The sequence below is a fragment of the Littorina saxatilis genome, linkage group LG3 (genome assembly GCF_037325665.1).
Source record: "Littorina saxatilis isolate snail1 linkage group LG3, US_GU_Lsax_2.0, whole genome shotgun sequence".
NCBI classification, from domain to species: domain Eukaryota; kingdom Metazoa; phylum Mollusca; class Gastropoda; order Littorinimorpha; family Littorinidae; genus Littorina; species Littorina saxatilis.
The window spans coordinates 61,575,406-61,599,957 of record NC_090247.1 but is presented as its reverse complement, the minus strand read 5'-3'; the positions used below and the strand labels follow the sequence as shown (position 1 = coordinate 61,599,957).

Sequence of the window (24,552 nt, the reverse complement as noted above, 5' to 3'; positions counted from 1 at the left end):
TGATTAAGGGTATTCAGCTGGTATTTCCTTGTTTTTACTACCTATTTTATTCATGTTTTTATTACTTAATTAGTGGAAGAATCTGTTGTAATGTATGTTTGATGGTGTATGCTTTTAATCAAGCGTTGCTGACTATGAATGTAGATGTAAATGCTTGTATAACTGTGTTTGAATTTTTAAATGTGTCAAGCGCAAAGAGCATAATTGTAAAGTTATGATGTTGCGCTATATAAATGCTCATTTATTATTATTATTATTATTATTATTATTATTATATGTCATGTCATGGCAAGCAATATGTCGTGTCATATGTCATGCTATATATCGTGCTATAAGTCGTGTCATGTCATATGTCACGTTCTATATCATGTCATGTTTCATTTCATGTGTCAAGACATGTCATATTATAAATCATGTCCCGAGAGGGAACGGGTGGAGAATAAGGTGGCCGTGCCGGGCAGCTATGCCGGGCATGGCCCGTGAGTGTGGCGGGTGTTTGTTTACCTCGGATTGTTATCTAAACCGGCCGACGGCAGTTTGGCACCTCGGTTTGTCGGTAGTCAGACTCGGTATCACTTTTGAAGTTTTTCTTTCTGTCATTTCTGCTGAGATTTGGCCATCTCTACGCTCTAAGTCTGGGACAAAATTATCTTTTCATATTGTCACGTTAGTTGCAAGTAAAAGGATGGAGGAGGAGAGAAAAGAGACAGACTGACACATAAAAACAGATAACGAGAGAGAGAGAGAGAGAGAGAGAGAGAGAGAGAGAGGGTGAGCGAGAGAGAGAGAGAGAGAGAGAGAGAGAGAGACGAGAGAGAGACGAGAGAGAGAGGGGATTTGAATACATAAATAGGAGTACATGCAACAGACTTCATGAGAACGCCCAGATCGTAAGTTTAAAACACTCTGTTTATTGTAATGTCACTGAAAGTGAAACAAACGGAAAATATTATACTCATAGAACACCTTGCATTGCTTGCAAAGGTCACTGAAGAATATCTTCAGTGCACGGAGAATGCTTACGTCAGCATTAAACTATCTTTTTCTATACATTTGACATAACTTTCTTAATGACAGTAAAAGTTTGTCTATACATAACACTGACGAAAAGCTGCATTAAACAACTTTAGCAAGATAAGATAAAAACTAGCGTGATTTCGAAATAAGGTGCGACGGGCACGAAAAGACGCACACACGCACGCATAGAGAGAGAGAGTTTGGAGGGAGGAATAGAGACAGAGGGGATGGGGGGGGGGGAGTCGGGGAGGGTGTGGGAGAGAGAGGGTGGATGTGAACCGGCGAATAACATAAAGTCTATTAAAATGAAAAGGTATTAACTACTCAATTTCGTAGTTTAACTAGAAGTGTACAAATATAACTTCATCGAAGCGCAAAACAAGTATTGAAAAGGGGAGTACAATCTGAGTCCAGAAGTTCCATTTGTCTGATGGAGTCTACACCGCTTCCATCATCATACAGTGACTGACAGCTCTCCAATAGGCATCCAGATCCCTATCCCCATCATGAAACTCTTGCTTGAGCTGTGTCAGTCGCTCCTCCAACTGCTTCCACTCAGTTGCGGCGCCGCCTCGGGGCTGCATGTCCTCTGTCTGCCTTTGACATTTTGTCCTCGGCACGGTGAGCGTCTGGTTGTCCTTCAGCAGCCGGATGAACATCCAAAGCGTTGGGTGGCGGACTTGCACCGCGTCATTCAGCCGACGGTGGAATGCTGCACAAATTCATGAACATGTGCTCAATAGAAGGAATGTGCATGGTACACTTAATTTGTGTGTTCTTCAGTACTAGTTTATTGTCTCTTCACGAAATGTAATATTGGACAATAACATAAGAAAAGACACCGACAAAATAGTCCACATTGACCTTAATTTTTGACCAAGCACAAATCCAAGGTCACGTGATGAATTGTCTGATCATCAAACTTGACTAAATCGAGTTTAGTGAGAATCGGGTCACTTGTTGTTGTACAAGGAGCGAAAGATGAAAACGGACACAAAGGTAACTGTGACCTTGACCTGTAATCTAAAAAAACCAACAAGTTTGCTTCAATTCGCAATAAGCTGCGATCACAAAGCAAGAGGGAACATGGGTGAGTAGTGCGTGTTCATCTCTCAGGAAAATGTGAACAAGATGGGCAAGCCATACTAATAATCTCCCTTTTTATTTTTGACATTTGGGTCACAGTGACGTCACAAATGGAGCAAATGGGTCCAAACGTTTGCATTCGTGAGAATATCTTGAACTAAACCTACGACCCAAATTTGGTGAAAATCCGCCCAGCCACAGCTGAGAAAAGCTTGTCTACAGACAGACAGACAGACGCACATTGCGCGATTTCCCCGGCGAATCAACCGATAACACTGGAAAACGTGGCGTACAGGCAATTATGACTCCGACTTAGATTTAGGCCGGTTCCAGTATTTATGTTCATGTATTGAAAGTATCATAGTTATGAAGGATTTTCGATTATATCATTGCAGCTTTGTCTAGAAAGCTAATTGTGGTAAAGCGAATATCCGTTGGACTCTTGGGGCAAATTTCGCCTATAAAGACGTTTTTTTAAGTTTGCCCGCATGCAGACGAGCTTTAAGTTTGACGTATTGTTGCATTCCTTTTTGAGCGCCTGAACCACTGAAAACTATCAAGCTTTAATGTTCCGCCCTGGTAGTGGTACCTTTAAAAAAAAAACTTTATCGTTAATATTATGCGCGCCAACGGACAGACCGACAAATAGCAGCAGAAGAAAACGTGTGGCAAAGTCAGTCATTAGACAGACAATGACAGCACCAAGCTTTTTGTTTGGCTGTTTGCTAATAGGGCTTCGTGGCTAACAAAAGATAACAAACTCACACATAAACAACTAAACTAGGCAAAATCAACTAAATAAAAATTACCATCATCACTTATTGCGACCTCGATAGATAAATGCGGCCGCCACAAAGCCGCTTCAACTTTTTATAAGGGGCGAATATGACCTCACCAGAGACATGTTATAAAAAAAATTGTGGGGATACTCGTATGTACCTCGAAGAAAACATGTAAAGTTTCATAAATATCTGTTCTGTAGCTCTCTCTCTCTCTCTCTCTCTCTCTCTCTCTCTCTCTCTCTCTCTCTCTCTCTCTCTCTCTCTCTCTCTCTCTCTCTCTCTCTCTCTCTCTCTCTCTCTCTCTCTCCCCCCCCCCCCACACACACACCCCTCTCACTTTCCAGTCTGCAGGAATACATTTAGACAAACTTGACTTAATGAAAAAAACACATACGAGTCAGCATAGATTCAGCCCACCAGTGTCCTGGGTTCTCAGAGTTAAGTCAAGTCCCTCCCAAAACGCTCTCTTGGCTTCCTCGCTGTCTCCCCACTGCAGGAAAGTGCCCTTTGTCAGCAGTCTGCGCATGTTCTGCGTCATTCTTCCGGCCTCCACGTTGCCTAGCAACACGACGATGACGTCTTTCTGCTGTTCGATGCTGGCGTGGATGACGTGCTTAAACTCGTACTGACGCCAGCTTCTGTCGTTGTTGTAGTGGTCGCTGATCAGAAGCAGCACTCTGGCGCTCTCGTCCATGTACCTGTAATATTATTTTCTATGCAATCATCCTACCTTTCTCTTTTGTTTCTAACATCTCTCTCCCTCTCTGTCTGTCGCTCCCTCTGTCTCTCGCTGCGCTTTGAACCCCACCCGCAAGCAGATACCTCCTTACTGCTAAACTTGCATGATAAGCATGATTTTCACAGAAACTAATGGGGGGGCAAAAAAAATCAGAAATGGCCCTTATTGAATGCGGTTTTTACAATTGATTTTCAGCTGTGCATTGGCTATTTGATCTGAAATCAAGGCAATACCTGAACGTTAGAGAAACACAACGAGAAGACAAGGAAATCTTCTTTAATTAGAAAAAATGTTCATGTATCTTCACTATTTTGCAGTAAATCCCATCAGGTGAACCTGTATCTAAAATTTTTAAAAAGACTACCACCATCACCACCACCACCTCTTTTGTCCTTTTCTCCCTTTTTGGCTCACGAAGTGTTGCCTATGCGATCGTAACTTTGTCTGTCTGTGCGTTTGTGCGTGTGTGTGTGTGCGTGTGTGTGTGTGTGTGTGTGTTTGTGCGTGTGTATGTCTGTGGTAGAAACTTTAACATTTCCGAGTCTATGTGTGAGTGGTTATCCAAGACTACGGATAAAGCTCGCATAAGATTACGTCACGGTCAAAAGTGTTTGACGTCAATTAATGCATCATGACGGCATGCCTCCCTGTAGTCTTTCTCTCTCGCGTGGTGTGTGTGGTCTCGGTCATTGTTATTTTGAGCGGGCCGAGACTATTTGGCAGTCGTGTCCCTGTAAGTAGGCTACATGCAGACAGACAGATCTAGATCTAGTGTCTATCTTTCTTGCACAGTGTCACCTAAGCTTACTGTGTGTGTGGGTGTGTATGTGTGACGGAGTGATTGAGTTTGTGTTACTGTTTGTCTATTTCTTACGTGAGCCTTGAAGGCTTCGCCTCTTGTTCCTTTTCTATCCCTCTCATTCTCTCTCATCTACACTCCATCCGTAGACGTGTGTATTGTAAATGTTTTGTACGTAGGTATAAATGTATGTCTGTGCAGTCTATGTATATATATATATATATATATGTTATTTTCAAAACAGGTACATGAACAAACCGTGGAATGTTGTCAGCTCAGGGACGTAGCACACCTAATAAAAGTGGTAGGGCGGAAAAAAATGGAAGACAAAATGCTGAGACAGCTAAGGAAATATGGGGCTTACACTACCGCCCCCCCCCCCCCCCCTTCCCGTCCCCTTGTAATTGTCTAAAAAAGAAAGAAAACATGATGCGATTTCGTGCCTTCTGAGCTCAGTTCCATCTAATCATCTTTCCATCCTCCACCAAACAACGGGCTGGTGAATGTATCAGTGATTATCAATCGACTTACATTTATGTCTAAATTCCGATACGTTGAATGTGATGAGCACTTACTTCAAATGACTTTCGTCTTCATTATTGTCTAGTGTGTTAAAAAGCAAGGATTGACAAACTGGTTTACTTCTAAACAAGCAATTTATTGATCCGTCCAGCCATCAACATTGGCAGCCTGAGTGATGACTGAAAAATAGAGGGATTTGTCAGAATATTTTTAGCGCGTTTTCGATCCATCACAACCAGGATGCACACTTGTGTCCATTGTTCAATTCTCTCTCTACATGTTGTTTCATGTGACACTGTTAACCCCACAAGTTACTGTGTTACTCAATTGTTATGGCGTACTTACGGTTGACACACAATCACTCACCCCTCAGTCTGACCCCAGCTTCACACACATAATATACAAAACATTTCTTACCTCCATTGTTTCTCATGGGAGCAGATCGACGGACGAAGAAGCAATTTTCACTAAATTGGCGCCAATACTTTTATGGCCTGACGGAACTCGTCACGTGTGACGTTCTCGTCAAAATAAGACGTCATCCTATTCCAGCAGTTGACCAAGACTAACACAAAAAAAACAACCCAAAAAACCGACCTTATGCCATCGCGTGAATACTACGTGGGGTGTTCTGTTGGTAGATCTCTCTCTCTCTCTCTCTCTCTCTCTCTCTCTCTCTCTCTCTCTCTCTCTCTCTCTCTCTCTCTTCTCTCTCTCTCTCTCTCTCTCTTTTTTTTTTTACGGAAAAAGTGGTCGGGCGGTCGCCCTACATGCCCTACCGGGTGCTACGTCCCTGCAGCTACAGCTCCTCCTACAGTGTCCCGTTCCTCCACAAAAACTGCAAGGCCATGTTCCCGCTCCAACAAGGGCAACAACTCTTCGTTGATCCAGTCAAGGTCATCCGCACTATGCGCAAGGTACAGGTCATACCGGAAGCACTCAGTTGTCCCTTCAGTGTTAACCTGCACGTTGTTGCAAACAGATTTGACAATAATGAAGGTGCCTTTCTTCTAATTTTGACACAGTCATTCATTTGTACAGATAATCATCGACAGCACGAGACGTTATAAAAGGCTTATGGAATTGGAAAGGAATTGTGTGACTCAGTTCTACTATGAATTAGATTTTTTAATTTTTTTTCATTTAAGAAGTACTTGTACTGCAAGATATGTGGAGTGATCCTTCCATTAGTATAAGACAATCTGTCAAAGTATAAGCAGGTACATTTAGTGACTGGTTGATCTGTTGGCAATTTCGTTTCAGATTAAAACCATTAAAACCGATTGATATAATTTAGAAATGTTGGATTCAAGCCAGATTTAAAGTTTCATCAGGGCATTTTAGAATTTGATGTATGAAGCAGATATTTGAGTCAGAATGGTCAAGTAAAAGTGCCTTACCAAATTCCCTGTTAGCTGGTTGCCTGATTTGCCAGTTAGCTGAATAAACAAAAGGGTTGCCTGATAGGCCTGTTAACAGAAAAACTGGTTAGGCCAAAAAAAAAATAGTCTGTTTACGGTAACACGACCGACCCTATTTTTTTCGCGCGACCCTAGACCTTTTTTTGGCATTTGGGAAAGAAAAAAAATCTTTTGTTGTTTTTTTGCAAAATAACGTAAAAAATTAATATGGTTTTTTGGAGAAAAAAAATAAAAAATCCCGACCTACCGACCCTTTTTTTTTGGCCTATGTTACCGTAAACAGGCCTTTTTTTTTTTTTGGCCTTACCTGATTTTCATGATGGCAGAAAAACTGGTTACCTGATATGCCTTTTAGAAGAAAAAAACACTAGCTTACCTGCACGTATAGGCGTCTCAAGCGGTATAGGTAAAAGCGCAGTTCCCACCGATAGCGGTAGACAACCACCGACACGACAACAGCTGCAACGACTACAACCCCTCCTACAATTCCTATCAAGGAGTAAGCGCGTCGCAGAGGGTTGCATTCGTCCTCAGTTGGGTGGAAGTCATCCAGGCGAACCCTTCTCATGTGAAGGGGGTAGTTGCATATGTAGCCATGATTCGGGTAGCCAGTGATCTTGATCTTTCGTTGTGTCTTCTCATCATCAAGCCATCTAATAACAACAAATTAGTGTGCTTAGACCCGTGCCTCCATCCAGCAAACACAGATCCGATGATAAAGATTAAGGCAATTAAAATCATGTTATGGTAAAACCTATAAAGCTTCAAATTTAAATTGCTCACCACACTTTTGAGTTACACACACCACGCTGAAAACAGTCGGCAGGTAAACATGTACTTATATATTTACATTTTCAGCATCTTGTACTCTACAAGGTGCACTCTAAGCATACCGAATGTTAGTGTGTTTTTTCAAAATTCACAACAACAACAAAAACCAGCAACACCTGAACGGGTTAATTTACTTACAAGCCTGTGTCCCTTTGCACAATTTCTGTAAATTCAGAAACTGTTGAGTTGAATTTCTACAAACCTGGTTACTTGGCCTCTTTAAATTCAGAAGCCCGAAATATCCACACTATGTACAATAGACTTAAAAGTGTTTTGTAAATTGACACACACGAATGACCATAATTTTGCGGGGAAAATACTGGTACATTCTACAAAGTAAACAGTCGGTTTTTGCGCACATGGGGGCATTTTCTACTGGGTAAATTGAGTAGCCAATGGCGGACCTTTCTGCTCGGTAACATTCTACCAGGAATCTCAGGCTCCCATTGGCCCAATTTATACCGGTATTATTAAGAGAACCAATCGAGTGCAGAGTTACCAGTTAGATTTGCTAGGATACCGGTAGATTTTACCGAGTAAAAAGTCAGTTTTGGCGTTCCAAACAATACCCACTTGCGAAACCATAGCAGTTCGCACGTGCAGGCGAAACGGTTGTTGCTGAGGTCAATCTCCTTGACGTGTTGGAGGAAGAGGCTGGGGAAGGTGGACTGTGTGACGGTGGTCAGTCTGTTGCCCTGGATGTTGAGCACCTCAATGCTACTTACGTTGTGGAGAGCTGCCTGGAGACTGGTCGCAGTCAGAACGTTCCCTTGATAAGCCAGCTTCTGCAGACATCACACCGTGCAATCGGGCACAAGTATACATGTAAATAATTGTTATCAATGTGTCTTTTATTTAGGTCGCCTAAATGGACAGGATTTGAGCGCGGATCAAGTTAATTGTGCTTTTTCTGTCAATGTAAGACATAAAATGCATTTTTTTCTTTTTAAAGAAAAACTAAAAATATGAGAACATCAGTAACATAATCACACGAGAGAATGTTCAAGGAAATAGATTCCAGGGATTTACGTTTCCTACTGCAGGATATATATCCATGGGACACATTTTCGGAGGAATCATAATTATTAATACTTTTAAACACGCGGACTCTTCCTCATTTCACACTGGCTTCGATTCGCCGGGTTGCTATATCCAGTCTTTTCTCATCACAACTGTACTCAATTGTTCATTAAAAACTGGCAGCATTTCAACATTCATCAGTATATATCCAATGTATTATCATCTAAAGGGACCGGCATGGTTGGCCTAGTGGTAAGGCGTCCGCCCCGTGATCGGGAGGTCGTGGGTTCAAACCCCGGCCGGGTCATACCTAAGACTTTAAAATTGGCAATCTAGTGGCTGCTCCGCCTGGCGTCTGGCATTATGGGGTTAGTGCTAGGACTGGTTGGTCCGGTGTCAGAATAATGTGACTGGGTGAGACATGAAGCCTGTGCTGCGACTTCTGTCTTGTGTGTGGCGCACGTTATATGTCAAAGCAGCACCGCCCTGATATGGCCCTTCGTGGTCGGCTGGACGTTTAGCAAAAAAAACCACACAAACACATCATCTAAAGTCTGCAGCAAAAATGCAGTGTTTTTCAGGGTTGAAAATCTGACGTCCAGAAAACTTCTTAATACAAGAATTGTCCAATATTGAACCAACTCATTTTCTAAGATAATCAAATCAAACACTTGCCTTGAGTCTAGTAAAGCGCCACAGCAGGTCAGCAGGGATTGCACCAAGGTTGACACGGATGAGAGTTAGTACTTCTAACGAAGTAAGTGGCTTTAGCAGCTCCAAGGTTGACTCTGCATCGATACTGATCTTCGTCCTCGACAGGCTTAGGTACTATAACACAATATATGATCTATATTAACAAAGGCATCTTCCGTCCCTTGAAGCCTATCTTGTAAAAAAAACCCGAAAGGCTTTTAGAGAATCCTTCCACTTGGAAAAATACCAAAAAATACTTGTCATAATACTTTCTGTGCACGATGGGATTTTTTCTCTGGAAGATCATTTCAGCACAACATTCTAACTCTGCACGGGAACCAATGCAGTCGTCTGTTGATTTTTTGGTATTTGTCCTATGTAAAAGCCTTGGCAGATCTGGGGTGGCGTACATGAGCGCCTGTACACACAAAAATGTACATATAACCCAAAGAATAATAAAACACAATCTGTCAATTCGAAATATAAAACGATTCTCGCATCAGTTTTTCTTCACAAGTCTTCACAGCCTTATTGTGTTGTTTTTAGTAGGATTTATAAGCTTTTGTGGGGTACTGTATGGCATAACTACATTTTCTTGTCGCTGGTAAAATATATTTGCTCTTTAGTAACACTAAATCGATTGGATACATGTCTTCAGCTACAAGCGGCTGCTGACAGAAAGAAATCAACCTAGGTTCGATCATCAGTCTTAGTTCACAGAATTATACAACTGTTTAGAGGCTTAGGCAAATGAAAGCTATTGTAGCCAAACAATCACTTGTTTGCTTGGGCAGACTGTATTTCAGATATACTATCTACGCAACATTAATTTTGATAAATATCGTACTGTAGGCTTACATACTTCTGACTGGGGCTTCAGTTCAACGTTACTCACCTTCAACCTGGGAAGATACCGAAACATATCTACGTTGTCATGTTCAATTTTTCCTATATCTGATATGACAAATCTTTCCAAGGATGAACTGTTGAAGGCCAAGGGCTGATATGTGACGTGGCTGGGCAGATCATGCAGCTCAAGATACAGAAGTCTGGATAAGTCTGAGATAAAATTTCCTTCAAACTCTTTCAGCCTAGAAGAGGATAGGATGTGAAGTGATATCAAGTTCGGTAGACATGCACCTGAAAACTTCGGTACATATTCGTATGAGTTGTGACCCAGGTTCAGAACAGTCAGCCCTTCAAAGGCGGCTCGTGGACTTGCCATGGGCAATTTCAGGCAAAACTCTGGGATTTTCTTGAGCACATTTCTCCACAGTTGCAATTTCGCTATCCTTGCGCTGTTTGTAATGTTGACATGACTGATTCTATTGTTGGCAAAATCCAATGTGTGCACGTGTGTGAAGTTAGCAAAAGGAAAAGTGCTAAAAGTTGCGATGCGATTATCGCGCAAACTAAGAAGAGTCATGTTTCTGTTGCCCAGTCCCTCAAACAGCTCATCGGGGATTGACGTTAGACCGATGTTGTCAAGAGTTAAGACTCGGAAAGACTCACTGACGATGCTAAAGAATGACCTTGCAAGTGAAGGTACCGACACAGGGTTCCCTACCAACGACAGATCTTCCAAGAAACGGAGATCGTGGAAGGCGTCAGCGGTGATGACATGGATGTTGCTCTTTTCAAGTGTCAAACTCAACAGCTCCGCGTGCGACAAGTTGGACAGAGTTACACGACTTAGTGTGAAGATATCAGCTCCTTTGCGTCGAAAATGTCGCGTACCACGAGGAACTTGCGGTAGGAACGTTCTGGAACCAACACAAGTCACGTGATCTGTTTGAAAACATTGGCACTGGTGTGGGCACCCGATGGCACTCACGTCTGATTTCGTTGATGACGTCGGGCTGAGGTACACGGTGATGGAAGAGACGTGTGAGTATGTAGACAGCTGTGTTGACACTTCTGCAGAAACCCTTGCTGGTCTGATAAACAAAAACAATCCAAGGGCGAATAAGATATTGCGCGAACGGACAGACGTTGTCATCATGCCGCTTTCTCTTTTTGATATACGCAATTGCTGTATGCCCACTAGTGGCGACACACTGCGATTTTCTTCGTTTTTAAAACCCATCGTTTCAGGGACAGTAAGCAGCAAGCGCACACAATACACACACACACACACACACATAGGTGGTTTTACAGTCATTTGGGGTCGGCTGTGTATCAAAATGCCATCTTGCTCAAAACACAGGCATTTGGGGTCTCTTTTGTTTTAAGTGTTAGAACGTTTCTTAAAACTTCAATGAGCGTTAAATGCCATTTTAAAGTGTGAAAACTCATTTCAGGAGGTTATTACATAAAATGCAACCTCCAGCGTGATTTTTAGAAAAACAGACATTTGGGGACGATGTTTGCTGTACAGCAGTGAAATGGGGACGTATGTGTACACAAAGTGCAGAGCTAGAATTACGTTATCGGTGCTATGAATGTTTTAGGTGTTAGAAAGTTTGTTAAAACTTCAATGAGCGTTAAATGCCATTCTAAAGTGTCAAAACTCATTTCAGGAGGTTATTACATAAAATGCAACCTCCAGCGTGATTTTTTAGAAACAAACAGGTATTTGGGGACGATGTTTGCTGTACAGCAGTGAAATGGGGACGTCCAAAAGTGCAGAGCTCCCGCAGAGCTATATGAATGGTTTCATCACATACATGGCGCTAGGCGACATATGTTGTGAAAAATTTTACAAATCACGTTTTTGCGCCCGATATTTTCTTGTCATCTCCAAAGTCAAGGGACAAACACGAAATTCCTTGACTTTTGGGGTAGCGCGACTCTGTTAATTTTAGGAATTAAAAAAAAAAATTTCATTACTAGGATGTCCCATCGTTGGGAAATTCCGGTCGCTTCCTCCGAGTGGAAAGCTAGCAGTGACAGAGTCGCACTACCCCAAGTCAAGGGATCTATTAGTCCTGTTTCGCCGTTATCCCAATTCGCCCCCATCCCATTTTGGCGACATTTCTCAGGCCTAGTGTCATTTTACCACCATATCATGTACCAATAGCCCCACATCCCATTTTGGCGCAATCCCGTTTGGCCGTTAGCCCATTTCGCCCCCATCCCATTTTTGCGACATTTTACAGGCCAAGTGTCCTTTTACCACCATGTCATGTACCATTAGCTCCACTTCCCATTTTGGCGCAATCCCGTTTCGCCGTTATCCCATTTTGCCCCCATCCCATTTTTGCGACATTTCATAGGCCATGTGTCATTTTACCACCGTGTCAAACCACTAGCGCCACATTCCATTTTGTCGCCATGCCGTTTTGCCGTCATCCCATTTTGCCGCCATCTCTATTTCGCGACATTTTGGATTGTGGCAAAAATGGAATTTGGCGTAAACGGAATGTCTTCCTAGTTGAATAACGCAGTATAGTAGTATAGTGAGGCTTGGCAAGAAGAATAAATAAAAAATGTGATGGCGGCCAAATGGGATGGTGTCAAAATGGGATGACGTGCTATTGTTATGACACGGTAGTAAAATGACGCTTGGCTTGTGAAATGTCGCGACAATGGGATGGGGGATAAATGGAATACGGTGAAACGGCATGGCGGCCAAATGGGATATGGTGTCAAAATGGGATGTCGCGCTATTGTTATGACATGTTAGTAAAATGCCCTGTCACGTAGTCTCAATCCAAATTGGAAATCCATAGCATCATCATTATAATCATCCTCATCTCATTAATCATCCAAAATTATAAATTTTATAAAATGAGGCTTGGCTTGTGAAATGTCGCGAAAATGGGATGTGGAAAAAAATGGGACGGCGGCAAAATGGGATTGCACCAAAATGGGATGTGGATCAGCCACTAGATTTCCAATTTTAAAGTCTTAGGTATGACCCGGTGTGACGTTTTCATCTTTCGCCGTGTTGATATTTCGATTTTCGGCCTCGTTGATCTAGTATAAACTCTACACTGAACAAAAAAAACACCCTTCGATAGTACTGATGAGCGACCTTGTGTACCTTACATTCATGGGGCCAAATTTGTCCAACCAATTATTTTATTTAACTTAGAAATTTGATTCATCCTAAAATGTTTCCCTTCTTACTCAAGGGACGTAACCACTCGGTACACGTTTTCGAAGAATTCGATTTTGGGAGTGAAATCTATTTAATTTCACCACCAATTTTCTTCACATGCAAGAAACTGACATGCTTTTCGTCCATAAATAATTTCTCTTCTTAATTTTACCAGGAAACAACATTTCGGTCTCGAGTAAATATCGAGGGGGAAATATGTACACAGGCAAAAGATGAAATCGTGACACCGGCCGAGGTTCAAACCCACGACCTCCCGATCACGGGGCGGACGCCTTACCACTAAGCTAATCGTGCCGGTTTACCCTTGAGTGACAGACGGACAGACAAAAGAATATACAGACAGACCGTAATTAACACAAACACACACACTCAGCAGAGCAAAGCGGTATAACACACAAACTCAGCAGAGCAAGGCAGTATTACACACACAGACTCTGCAGAGCAACTAAGTCGGTGACACACAGACACAGTTATTTGGGGACGATGTTTGCTGTACAGCAGTGAAATGGGGACGTCCAAAAACCGATAGCTCTGCGCTGTGCTATGAATGGTTTCATCAGTTACATATGGCAGTAGCTAGCATTCACGACCCTGACAACGGATGGTTTGAGTCTGATTTATGAGAATGAGAATGAGGGAGAGAGAGTTGTATTAAATTGAATTGAATTAAATTGAATTGAATTTATCTTTCTCTTAACACTGTAACAGAACAAGAAATGCTAAAATGTTTTTTTTCCATCCCGCCCTCGCCCATTGAGTTGAAATAGAAGTTAACCACATTATGTTTGAAAATGTTCCAGTGCTTTATGTACAATAATGTTTCAATACAATCATAGTGTATTAACATTTTACCAGTATCAGCTGCAAAATAGAAGTAGTGCTTTACAAGTTTCGAAAGAGAAACAGCATGTAATGATACGTAAATGGTGTACAGCAGTGAATTGGGGACTGTTTCCCAAACAGCAGTCAGATGGGGTCTGGTTGTTGTACAGCAGTCATTTGGAGGCACAAGCTAAAACTGCTTCAGAGATGTGTGTTTTTCATTGGCTTTGATCTCCGCTGAGAGGGAGAGAGTCAGAAAGAGCGACATAGACAGATAGACAGAGACAGAGAGACAGACCGAGACAACAAAGGAGAGGTTAAGGACACCCCCTTACCCTTGAGTGACAGACGGACAGACAAAAGAATATACAGACAGACAGACCGTAATTAACACAAACACACTCAGCAGAGCGAAGCGGTATAACACAAACTCTGCAGCAAGGCAGTATTACACACACACACACACACTCTGCAGAGCAACTAAGTCGGTGACACACAGACACAGGTATTTGGGGACGATGTTTGCTGTACAGCAGTGAAATGGGGACGTCCAAAAACCTGTGCTTGTTTGTTTGTTTGTTTGCTTCACGCCCAGCCGACCACGAAGGGCCATATCAGGGCGGTGCTGCTTTGACATATAACGTGCGCCACACACAAGACAGAAGTCGCAGCACAGGCTTCATGTCTTACCCAGTCACATTATTATGACACCGGACCAACCAGTCCTAGCACTAACCCCATAATGCCAGACGCCAGGCGGAGCAGCCACTAGATTGCCAATTTTAAAGTCTTAGGTATGACCCGGCCGGGTTTCGAACCCACGACCTCCCGATCACGGGGCGGACGCCTTACCACTAGGCCACCGTGCCGGTATGGTTTGAGTCCTATTTATGAGAACGAGAATGAGGGAGAGATGATTGTATTGAATTGAATTGAATTAAATTGAATTGAATTGATCTTTATCTTAACACTGTAACAGAATAGGAAATGCTAAACTACTTTTTTTTTTTCATCCCGCCCTCGCTCATTGAGGTGAAATAGAAGTTAACCACATTATGTTTGAAAATGTTTCCAGTGCATTATGTACAATAATGTTTTAATACAATCATAGAGTATTAACGTTTTACCAGTATCAGCTGCAAAATATAGTAGTAGTGCTTTACGAGTTTTGCAAGAGAAGCAGCATGTAATGATACGTAAATGTGATACAACAGCGATCAAAGTTCAAGTCTGAAGGTAGGCTCTGAGAAGTGTAACCAGTGCATGCAAATCCTTGGCGATATGATTTATCTCAATAAGGTACAGTGTTCGTCGCACATCCGCAGGCTCCTCAATAAATGCCAGTCGTTCTGATTCATCATAACTCATGTCTGCTTTGTCCCTGAATAACGTCCAGTACAATGTTTCAGCTTTGGTACAATCGTAGGTGAACATGAAGTCATCTGATTTTGCAAGCAGCTGTTTGGATGAAGCATTGTACACCATTCTAATCACTTTCTTTCGTGTTCTGGGGTTCGTAGTAATTTCTAAAGCAAGTGCTTTTACTTCCCCTAGACTGTACTCCCTTTCCAAAGCATCCTTTTCAGCTTTAGTCAACTGCTTTTCCACTGGTTCCTCTGTATCACTCTCTGACGTAAAATATCTGTCCTTGTCACTGTCAGTGGCCACGCATGTGGAGTCAACGGATTGCTGCAAGGCAGGTTCCGTCAGCTTGGATGGAATGTGGCTCCGTGATTCACGTGCTTCAATGTTCACAACACAGCTTGCCTCGCTGTCAATGCGTTCGCCGGCGTGTAGTCTCATTTTCTGTTTGTGCCTAACGTCGGGAACTTTGTCGTACGTGTTTCAAGTAAATTGCTGGAGCGAAAAATGTGTGCTGCCGGAGGGACAGATAGAGAGAGAGAGAGAGAGAGAGAGAGAGAGAGAGAGAGAGAGAGAGAGAGAGAGAGAGAAAGAGAGAGAGAGAGACAATGACAATGACAATTCTTTATTTAACGAGGGTAGTAGATTAAGCAGTGGTCTGCTTTTTTACATCCAGCCCTCGCCCTAAAGAGGGACTAACTAAAAAAATGAAATAAAAAATACAAGATAAAAATTAGAAAATAGATAACTAAAATTCTACATTTTAACAGATAACTAAAGTGAAAACACATTATACATATGTACACAAAATGCATTACATTGAGGTAAATTGCGAGTTGATTGATGTGAATTAAGTGGTATAGTGCAGCTTGCACTTTCTCAACATCATGCTCTAATCCATACATTACATTTTTAAAGAAAATCAATCAAACAAGCAAGACATTGCCAAGATCATCACACATCTAAATACATGTAGTGGTTGGTTTGTAAGTCCCTTCATTCGAAAAGGGTTTGTGTACATTATACCAATAAAGAGGAGAGGGGCATGTTTAATACAAAAATTGTATTTGTAATTGTAGAGAGAGAGAGAGAGAGTGAGAGTTGGGGTAATTAAATAAGAGAGAAAGACAGAGACAGAGTGAGAGAGACGGACAAACAGACGGACAGACATACGGACAGACAGTAACCTGCGAGAGAGAGGAAGACAGACAGATAGGCACACAGTCAAAAACCGGAGAAAAAAAAATCATAGAAAGAGATAGAGATAAAAGACACAATTGCAACAGCTCTGCAGATTTCTTTCCTACGTGTTTGTTTAAAACAAATCTGACAGAGAAAGGAGAACAAAACAGAGAGAGAGTAGGAAAGAGAAAGTGTGTAAGAGAGAGAGAGAGAGAGAGAGAGAGAGAGAGAGAGAGAGAGAGAGAGAGAGAGAGAGAGAGAGAGAGAGAGAGAGAGAGGGGGGGCGAGAGAGAGAACGGGAGAGAGAGATGACGATGATGATTTAACGTTGTTATACAATGAATAGGGTTAGAGGCTATCACGCAGCAAACTCTCCAAGAGAGGGAAATAAAGAGATTTGTCATCATTTTCACGAGTTTTCATTCACAAGCACCTGGTAAATAAATCTCATGTTCCCCGGGGAATAAATCCCCGGTTACCATAGTTGCAGGAAGCCCTATTACATGGATAATCAAAAGCAAACCCAATAGAAACGCTCGAGGATTCTTCGGCTCTTTTCATTGGCGTTTCCCCAGACCTAAACAGACGACAAGACACTGCTTTGCAAAGTTCCAAAAACCAACTGGAAAACTGGAAAAAGTAAACAAAAAACCAAAACCACTTCAATAAATTCGTCACAAACAAATGAAACCTACCGATATGTCATGTCTTCTTACAAAGTCATGGAGTGCGTGTATCTTTGTGTGAGAAACACGAACGTCAAGTTCAAGTCAAACCAATTGACCCCTGAGATGACTCACACATTTTGACCCGTGCACAAGACGTTGTATCGATAAACGAAGCACAAATAAGAAATAATGATAAAAGCAAAGAAAATAGCAACAAGATATGCAAACATCTCACAAAGCCGAGCAAGCAGATTGACAGGTCTAATGAAAAACAAAGAGGTACTGAGTCGGAAACAAGATCGCGATTCTTTCATTCGCTGCACGACGCAAATCTTCTGTGACCTTTGACTCAACGTAGCTTCCACATTCGATTACTATATGAACTCTAAAATACAGAAAGTTGCTTTCACACGCCAGCTTTGATTGCCAGTGGTTATCCGCACGGAACTCGTGTGGTTATCAGCACGGAACCCGTGTTTCAAAGCATGGCTCCCTGTGTTGATTGTTATCTTATTTTCTCACTACCAAAATGATGACAAAAACGATGTTTGGTGGTTTGTTGTCAGACCAGCTTTTTTTGTCGGTCCTCGGGGGGCATATCGACTTTTGTTTCATATTTATTGACCGCGGCCTTCGGCCTTGGTCAATAAATATGAAACAAAAGACGATATGCTCCCCCTCGGACGACAAAAAAGCTGGTCTGTCAACAACCCATCAAACATCTTATAATATCATCATCATCATCATCATCATCATCATCATCATCATCATCATCATCATCATCATCATCATCGACATCGGCATCGGTATTGGGATCAGCATCGTCACCTACATGTGTCTTTTCATGTTGTTTTTTTGTTTGTCGGCTTGTCTAGTCTGTCTGTCTCTGTCTCAGTCTCTGTGTCTGTCTGTCTGTCTGTCTGTCTGTCTGTCTGTCACGGGCTTGGGGTCTCTGTTTAATTTCGTCTGTTTTCCGTTGTTGCATCTTATTTGCATAACCATCTTCGATAATCATTTGGTCGAAATTTGCCAGGAATAAACCATCATTTGTAATACATTATGCTGACTGTAAGAGAGAGAGAGAGAGAGAGAGAGAGAGAGAGAGAGAGAGAGAGAGAGAGAGAGAGAGAGAGAGAGAGAGATGAAGAGAGCGAAAAAGAGAGAGAGATGGCGAGAGAGAGATGGGGAGAGAGAGAAGGGGGGAGAGAGAGAGAGAGAGAGAGATGAAGAGAGCGAAAAAGAGAGAGAGATGGCGAGAGAGAGATGGGGAGAGAGAGAAGGGGAGAGAGAGAGAGAGAGAGAGACAGACAGACAAACAAACAAACAGACAGACAGACACACAGACACGCAGACAGACACCAAAGGTTGAGAATAGAGAGAAAACAAGAAAAGTGTGAAGCAGCCGTGCATATTTCTTTTTTGCATAATCCGTGAAAGTAACCTAAGAGAGAGAGAAGAACAGGCAGACAGGCAGGAATGTGTGTGTGTGTGTGTGTGTGTCTGTGTGTGTGTGTAGAGTGATTCAGACTAAACTACTGTACCGATCTTTGTGAAATTTGACAGGAGAGTTCCTGGGTATGATATCCCCGAACGTTTTTTTTCATTTTTTTGATAAATGTCTTTGATGACGTCATATCCGGTTTTTCGTGAAAGTTGAGGCGGCACTGTCACGCCCTCATTTTTCAACCAAATTGGTTGAAATTTTGGTCAAGTAATGTTCGACAAAGCCCGGACTTCGGTATTACATTTCAGCTTGGTGGCTTAATTAAATTAAAAATTAATTAATGACTTTGGTCATTAAAAATCAGAAAAATGTAAAAAAAAAAAAAATTATAAAACGATCCACATTTACGTTCATCTTATTCTCCATTATTTGCTGATTCCAAAAACATATCAATATGTTATATTTGGATTAAAAACAAGCTCTGAAAATTAAAAATATAAAAATTAGTATCAAAATTAAATTTTCCAAATCAATTTAAAAACACTTTCATCTTATTCCTTATCGGTTCTTGATTCCAAAAACGTATAGATATGATATGTTTGGATTAAAAACACGCTCACAAAGTTAAAACGAATAGAGGTACAGAAAAGCGTGCTATCCTTCTCAGCGCAACTACTACCCCGCTCTTCTTGTCAATTTCACTGCCTTTGCCGTGAGCGGTGGCTGGCGATGCTACGAGTATACGGTCTTGCTGCGTTGCATTGCGTTCAGTTTCATTCTGTGAGTTCGACAGCTACTTGACTAAATGTTGTATTTTCGCCTTACGCGACTTGTTTTTGTTTTGTTTTAATAAACTGAGAGAGTAAGAAAAAGACAAAAAGAGAGACAGAGCTAGAAATACAGAGAGACAGACAGAGAGACGGACCGACCGACAGAATTAGTGCGAGATAGAGATAGAGAGACACACAAACAGGGACAGACAGACAGAGACCGACATTTTGAGAAGAATGAAGAGAAAACCAGCAGTATTATATGCATAGTCTTAAGCTGTGTTTCCATATCGCGACGCGATGGCAGCACGATAGTTGCGGCGAGGTGGCGGCAGCGTCAAAACCGATCGCAACAGTAATATCAAAGAACGCATGTTTCCATATGTGCGATGCGACGGATGCTTCATCTGGGGATTTAATCAAGTTTGAGTGAATCTTTCTTGAAGGTTTTTCTTTGTATTCATAAATTATGAGTAATCTAAGCTTAATTAGTTTGGACAACATTTTGGATGAAATTATTGCTGCTGCAGGAACATTGAATTGGCAAGTCTGTAACAGTAATCGTCTCTCTGACCCCCCCCCCCCCCCCCCCTTGCTTGCTGAAAAATAAAATTAACTCTCTTCCCGTCCTCTGTCACATCCTCTGATTCTTTTGCTGTATCTTTTCCTCTTTTTTTGGTAAAAATTGTATCTTGTCTGTCTTACATTTATAACAAGGGGATAAGCGATTCTCTGACCTTGACATAACGTGAAATAATAATTCCTATCTAGATGTACATATTTATAACCACATTTAATATAAGCTTAGCTTATTGTGTGGTTACAAATGTTTATATCGCATATATATGCAAGTTATCCAAAGAATGAAATTGTTTTGAGACCTATAGCACCGTTAGTTTGTCAGAACAGGAGGTGGTCCATATCAGGCAGTTGTCCATGTTAGGCTATTTTCCCTTACGACCAGGGTGTGCTTATTGCGTGTCTTATGAGAAACAGACCGCGTGCAGAAACACACACACACTATGATGTGTTGTCGTATTATTTTTGCTTTGGTCAATCGTAGGACCCTATTCTGAGGTCTCAATATTTTCCCACGGTCTTCCCAACGCATGCGATGTCACTTTCCATTGAGCGTTTTTGCCACCATTTGGCAAGGAGTTATCAGCTGAGATAAAACGACTGTAAGTAGAACGCGAAAATCACACCTGGACTCGATCCGACCGACTGGTTCTTGTATACGCAAGAGCACTTGATAGTCTCTGCCGCGGATCATAAAATCGTATAATCTGCTGATTTTCGCATCCCGAATCTACTCAGCTTCGTCCCAATAGGCCCACTTAAAACATCACACGCGGAATTTAAATTAGCTAAGATGGACAACTGGACACCACATGTGAGAACCACGCACCAAGACATTGTCAGCATTGAGAGAATGTTTTCACGGAATTGTTTCACGATTCTGTGACACTGTTATATTGCGGGGTTATGATATTTTCTTCGTTTCTGATTTGAATTCATGTAAATGAAATCAAGTTAAAATTAAACACTATTTTTTTTTTAGAAACCAATGCGGACCCTGAAAGAAATAACGTTTCACTCAGATAAATTTTATCCAGCCTGTCACGTTTTTCATTTATACATTTTGACAGAAAAAAGAAAATAACAAAAGAAAAATTAACACATCTGTGTGGGATTAAAATCAAACGTCGATTTGTGTTACTAAAGTTACTGACCACCATGTGCATGCGAACATTTGCTGCCCCCCCCCCCCCCTCCACATCGTAATCGTATCGGCTCTGTCTCATTTTGCCCACCACCCCTCCACCTCTCCCCAGGACCCCCCCCCCCCCCCCCCCACCTTCCTTTTCAGTAAATAGCCCTTCAGTCGGAGCGGCAGTTGTCGCCACGCATCAGAATTTTTTTGAATAATTATGTGCGGTTTTTAGTATCTCCTTTACAAAGCTGATCTGATAATTAACTATCTTTTTTTTGCAAGCAAACGACAAATTCGCCTCAAAAAAATGTTATTGACAGTGCATATAGAAAAGGTAGCAAAAAAACTTGCGGGGACAAAGTGGGCGAGGGAGAGCCTGGGTGGTCAAACGGGGGCCGTGCCATGCCATATGTCACCTGCTGGTTAAACGAAAGGTTTAAAGGAACAGATATCGCACACAATATTTTGATCTTTTGATCAGTCAACCATCAATTTTGTACATCAACCACAACAGTGTTGTTGTCCAAAAATAAAAGAATTGCATTCTGTCCTCAAACTGAACGGTAGTTCAAAGTTAAAGGGATATTGACCAAAGTGCTTTTGAGGAACAATAAAACACTCTCCCCAAAATAAAGACGCAAAAAAACACCCCACACAAATAAATAAATAAAGAAAGAAGCAAAACAGATTTACAAGGAAATTAATTATGTTCATGGTATGCTAGCGCTGTTTTTATTTTATTGTATAATAAGCATGCTGATACCGGGATGCAGTATACGTTAAATGTAAATGATATAATGCTGACTATCTAAATGTGAATCAAAAAACAAGAAAGGTAGGTTTTTTAATTTTTTTTTTAATTTAAATGTGAACCAGAAAAGATGCATTTCTTTTAAATTGATGGCGCCGTCAAAAACAAAAACTAAATTCTTGGTTACAAAATCAAATGAATCTTAGTAGTCGATAGTTTAGTACTATTTGTCACTTTATTAGAGGTGGTTTGACTGAGTTGCCGACTTCTCCGCTTTAATTCCTTTTCAGTTTTATCTGTACACTCTTTGTTTTCATGCGATACGTGTAACACTTTTGCCGACCTCGCACATGATGGACAGCATTCATTGGAGCGATATGTTTTCACCGGGTTTTCGCAAAATTGTATTTCATGCCACGCTATTATCGATTACCTCAAATTAAAAAAGAAACAAAGAAAAACTCCGGACAAGCGCACAAGGTAGAACCAGCGGTCAGTGCATGGGACTGCAAAAGTGCACGTGTGCGTATGCGTGTGAATACATTTTTTTTTAAAACTAGTTAGTGTCAATATCGATCGAATGTCATTTCGATCACGTTTCAGTTTAGCGGACAAGCGTAATCGGATTCAACATACGCATACACACTCACATAGTCGGAAGAGTCGTCGAACAGGGAAAAAAATGACAAAGTAAAATATTGTAAATTGAAAAATGTTTGTGTAATTTTGCGATGAGACAGAGACAATCTGGGAAGGAAGTTTATACCCAAGTAATACTATCGAACGGGTTAGTCCGTAAGCTGCGGACAAATATTCTTACTCAAAGAGAAAAATGAAACAGGATTTTTTCAGTAAATGTAAGCTTACAGGGCTGCCGATGGGGAAAGACTGAACCACCTAAACAAATAGCAGTTCACATCGGTTGATGATTCTTCAGTCCCACAGAACTTCGGTCCATTAGGAAGTAGCCCTGTTGATTTGCTAGATTAACATCACATCGCTACCCGAACCGATTTTTATTGAAAATAAACACTTTTTTAAGCTCAGATATAATTTATCTGTAAGTTACATCACGTCTACAGTCGTTGACACAATCTAAAAACTCTATCAAATTACTCCGCCAAAGTTCCGACAAACTTACTACACATATATGCGTCGTCTGCATGTGTTGCGCGCGCAGTCCGGGGCGTGGCTTATTAAAAAAACCAAAAAAAAAACCCCGTATTAGTCTTTTTTTTTTTAAGAGTTAAATTCAGATAGCACTTCATTTGGACAGCCTTGAGAAAACGGCCGTACAATACGTGTATATCTTCTTTTATCGAGAAGGAGATTAACAGCGGTGGGGTTTCAGTCATGCTTTCTGACGCCAGCTTCAATTTCAGATAATGTTAGGAGATTTCAAAATGCAAGGGGGTGGGGGTATAGAGTGGGGGGGGGGGGGGTATTTTCTCTGAATCGTTTATAAGGAAGGAATGTGTTTTTTAGACCCCAATCGTCAATGTTGAAGGTCCAGTATTAAAACTTGCCCAGTGTCTGACAAAATTAGACTCAGTTTAAAATTACCCTTGACAATTTGTGCGTGAGACAGACTGATTGCCGAACGGAAAATGGAATCACTCATGTGGCGCAGTGAAGTGTAGCCAAGTACCTGCTATGTCCTTCAGCAGAAGTGGCGGAGTGCCTGTCATCTGTTTCTCATTTAGTGGCCTCACAGTGGCCGAAGATTGGATTTGATGTGACTTTTAGTACACACTTGTAAGCGTGATCTGGTAATTTCCCTTCGCTTGCGTCTGACTTTCCCGTCTTAAGCTAACATACGAGAACAAACATAATATGCAAAATTGCAAGGATCGACCTCCTTGCATGAAAAGTCAACAACACTTTGTTATTTTCTCATTGTATAGAAACCTAAAATGTGACAGCAGCCCACAGGGTTATCTGTGTTCGTACACGCCGAAGTCTGTTCACTCGAAATCGTTCTGACAATTATGTTTTATGTTCAATGATATGTTTAAATTCAAATTCCAACGACAAAAAAAAGAGAGATAGAGAGAGAGAGAGAGAGAGAGAGAGAGAGAGAGAGAGAGAGAGAGACAGACATACAGACAGACAGACAGACAGAGAGAGAGAGCGACAGACAGACAGACAGACAGAGAGAGAGAGAGACAGACAGACAGACAGACAGACAGACAGACAGACACAGACAGACACAGACAGAGAGAGACAGAATCAAATGTAAAGCGAACTGTTTAAACCTGTTGCGATAATTAATGTACAGTTCTGTAAAAATAAACTGTACTCTTAGTGCCCGACCCGACTCCCCAAACCTACGTCGCGGTTATCTGACGCTCTCTCTACGTCGTGCCTCTGCGTGCCTCCATTACAGAGAAATGGAAGGTGAAAATCTTTGTGTCAGTTTGACTCTTGATTTTAAACAAGTCGCGTAAGGCGAAAATACAACATTTAGTCAAGCTGTCGAACTCACAGAATGAAACTGAACGCTATGCAATTTTTCAGCAAGACCGTATACTCGTAGCATCGTCAGTCCACCGCTCATGGCAAAGGCACTGAAATTGACAAGAAGAGCGGGGTAGTAGTTGCGCTGAGAAGGATAGCACGCTTTTCTGTACCTCTCTTCGTTTTAACTTTCTGAGCGTGTTTTTAATCCAAACATATCATATCTATATGTTTTTGGAATCAGGAACCGACAAGGAATAAGATGAAAGTGTTTTTAAATTGATTTCGAAAATTTAATTTTGATCATAATTTTTGTAATTTTAATTTTCAGAGCTTGTTTTTAATCCAAATATAACATATTTATATGTTTTTTTTAATCAGAAAATGATGAAGAATCAGATGAACGTAA

The 24,552-nt window shown here is 41.4% G+C and overlaps 1 protein-coding gene and 1 long non-coding RNA gene across 2 annotated transcripts; both read right to left on the bottom strand.

The window, feature by feature from the left end:
• Positions 1–910: 910 nt before the first annotated feature.
• LOC138962859 (uncharacterized) lies at positions 911–4,699 on the bottom strand. Its single transcript, XR_011454620.1, has 3 exons — positions 4,682–4,699; positions 3,280–3,583; positions 911–1,729 (listed from the first exon to the last, which is right to left on the bottom strand). It is a non-coding gene; the product is annotated as an uncharacterized lncRNA (long non-coding RNA).
• Positions 4,700–5,730: 1,031 nt separating this feature from the next.
• On the bottom strand, positions 5,731–8,456 carry LOC138961267 (toll-like receptor 1). The gene is made up of 4 exons (XM_070332870.1): positions 8,451–8,456; positions 7,771–7,982; positions 6,743–7,019; positions 5,731–5,907 (listed from the first exon to the last, which is right to left on the bottom strand). The coding sequence occupies exons 1-4, from the start codon at positions 8,454–8,456 to the stop codon at positions 5,731–5,733; spliced, it is 672 nt and encodes a 223-aa protein (XP_070188971.1).
• Between the last annotated feature and the right edge of the window lie 16,096 nt (positions 8,457–24,552).

Excerpts from the sequence above, each read along its gene's own strand:
- LOC138961267 (XM_070332870.1), bottom strand. Across the intron at positions 7,020-7,770 it reads GAACTGCTATGGTTTCGCAA|ATGGCTTGATGATGAGAAGA; the intron begins GTGGGTATTGTT and ends TGTTGTTATTAG. Across the intron at positions 5,908-6,742 it reads TGAGACGCCTATACGTGCAG|GTTAACACTGAAGGGACAAC; the intron begins GTAAGCTAGTGT and ends AACAACGTGCAG.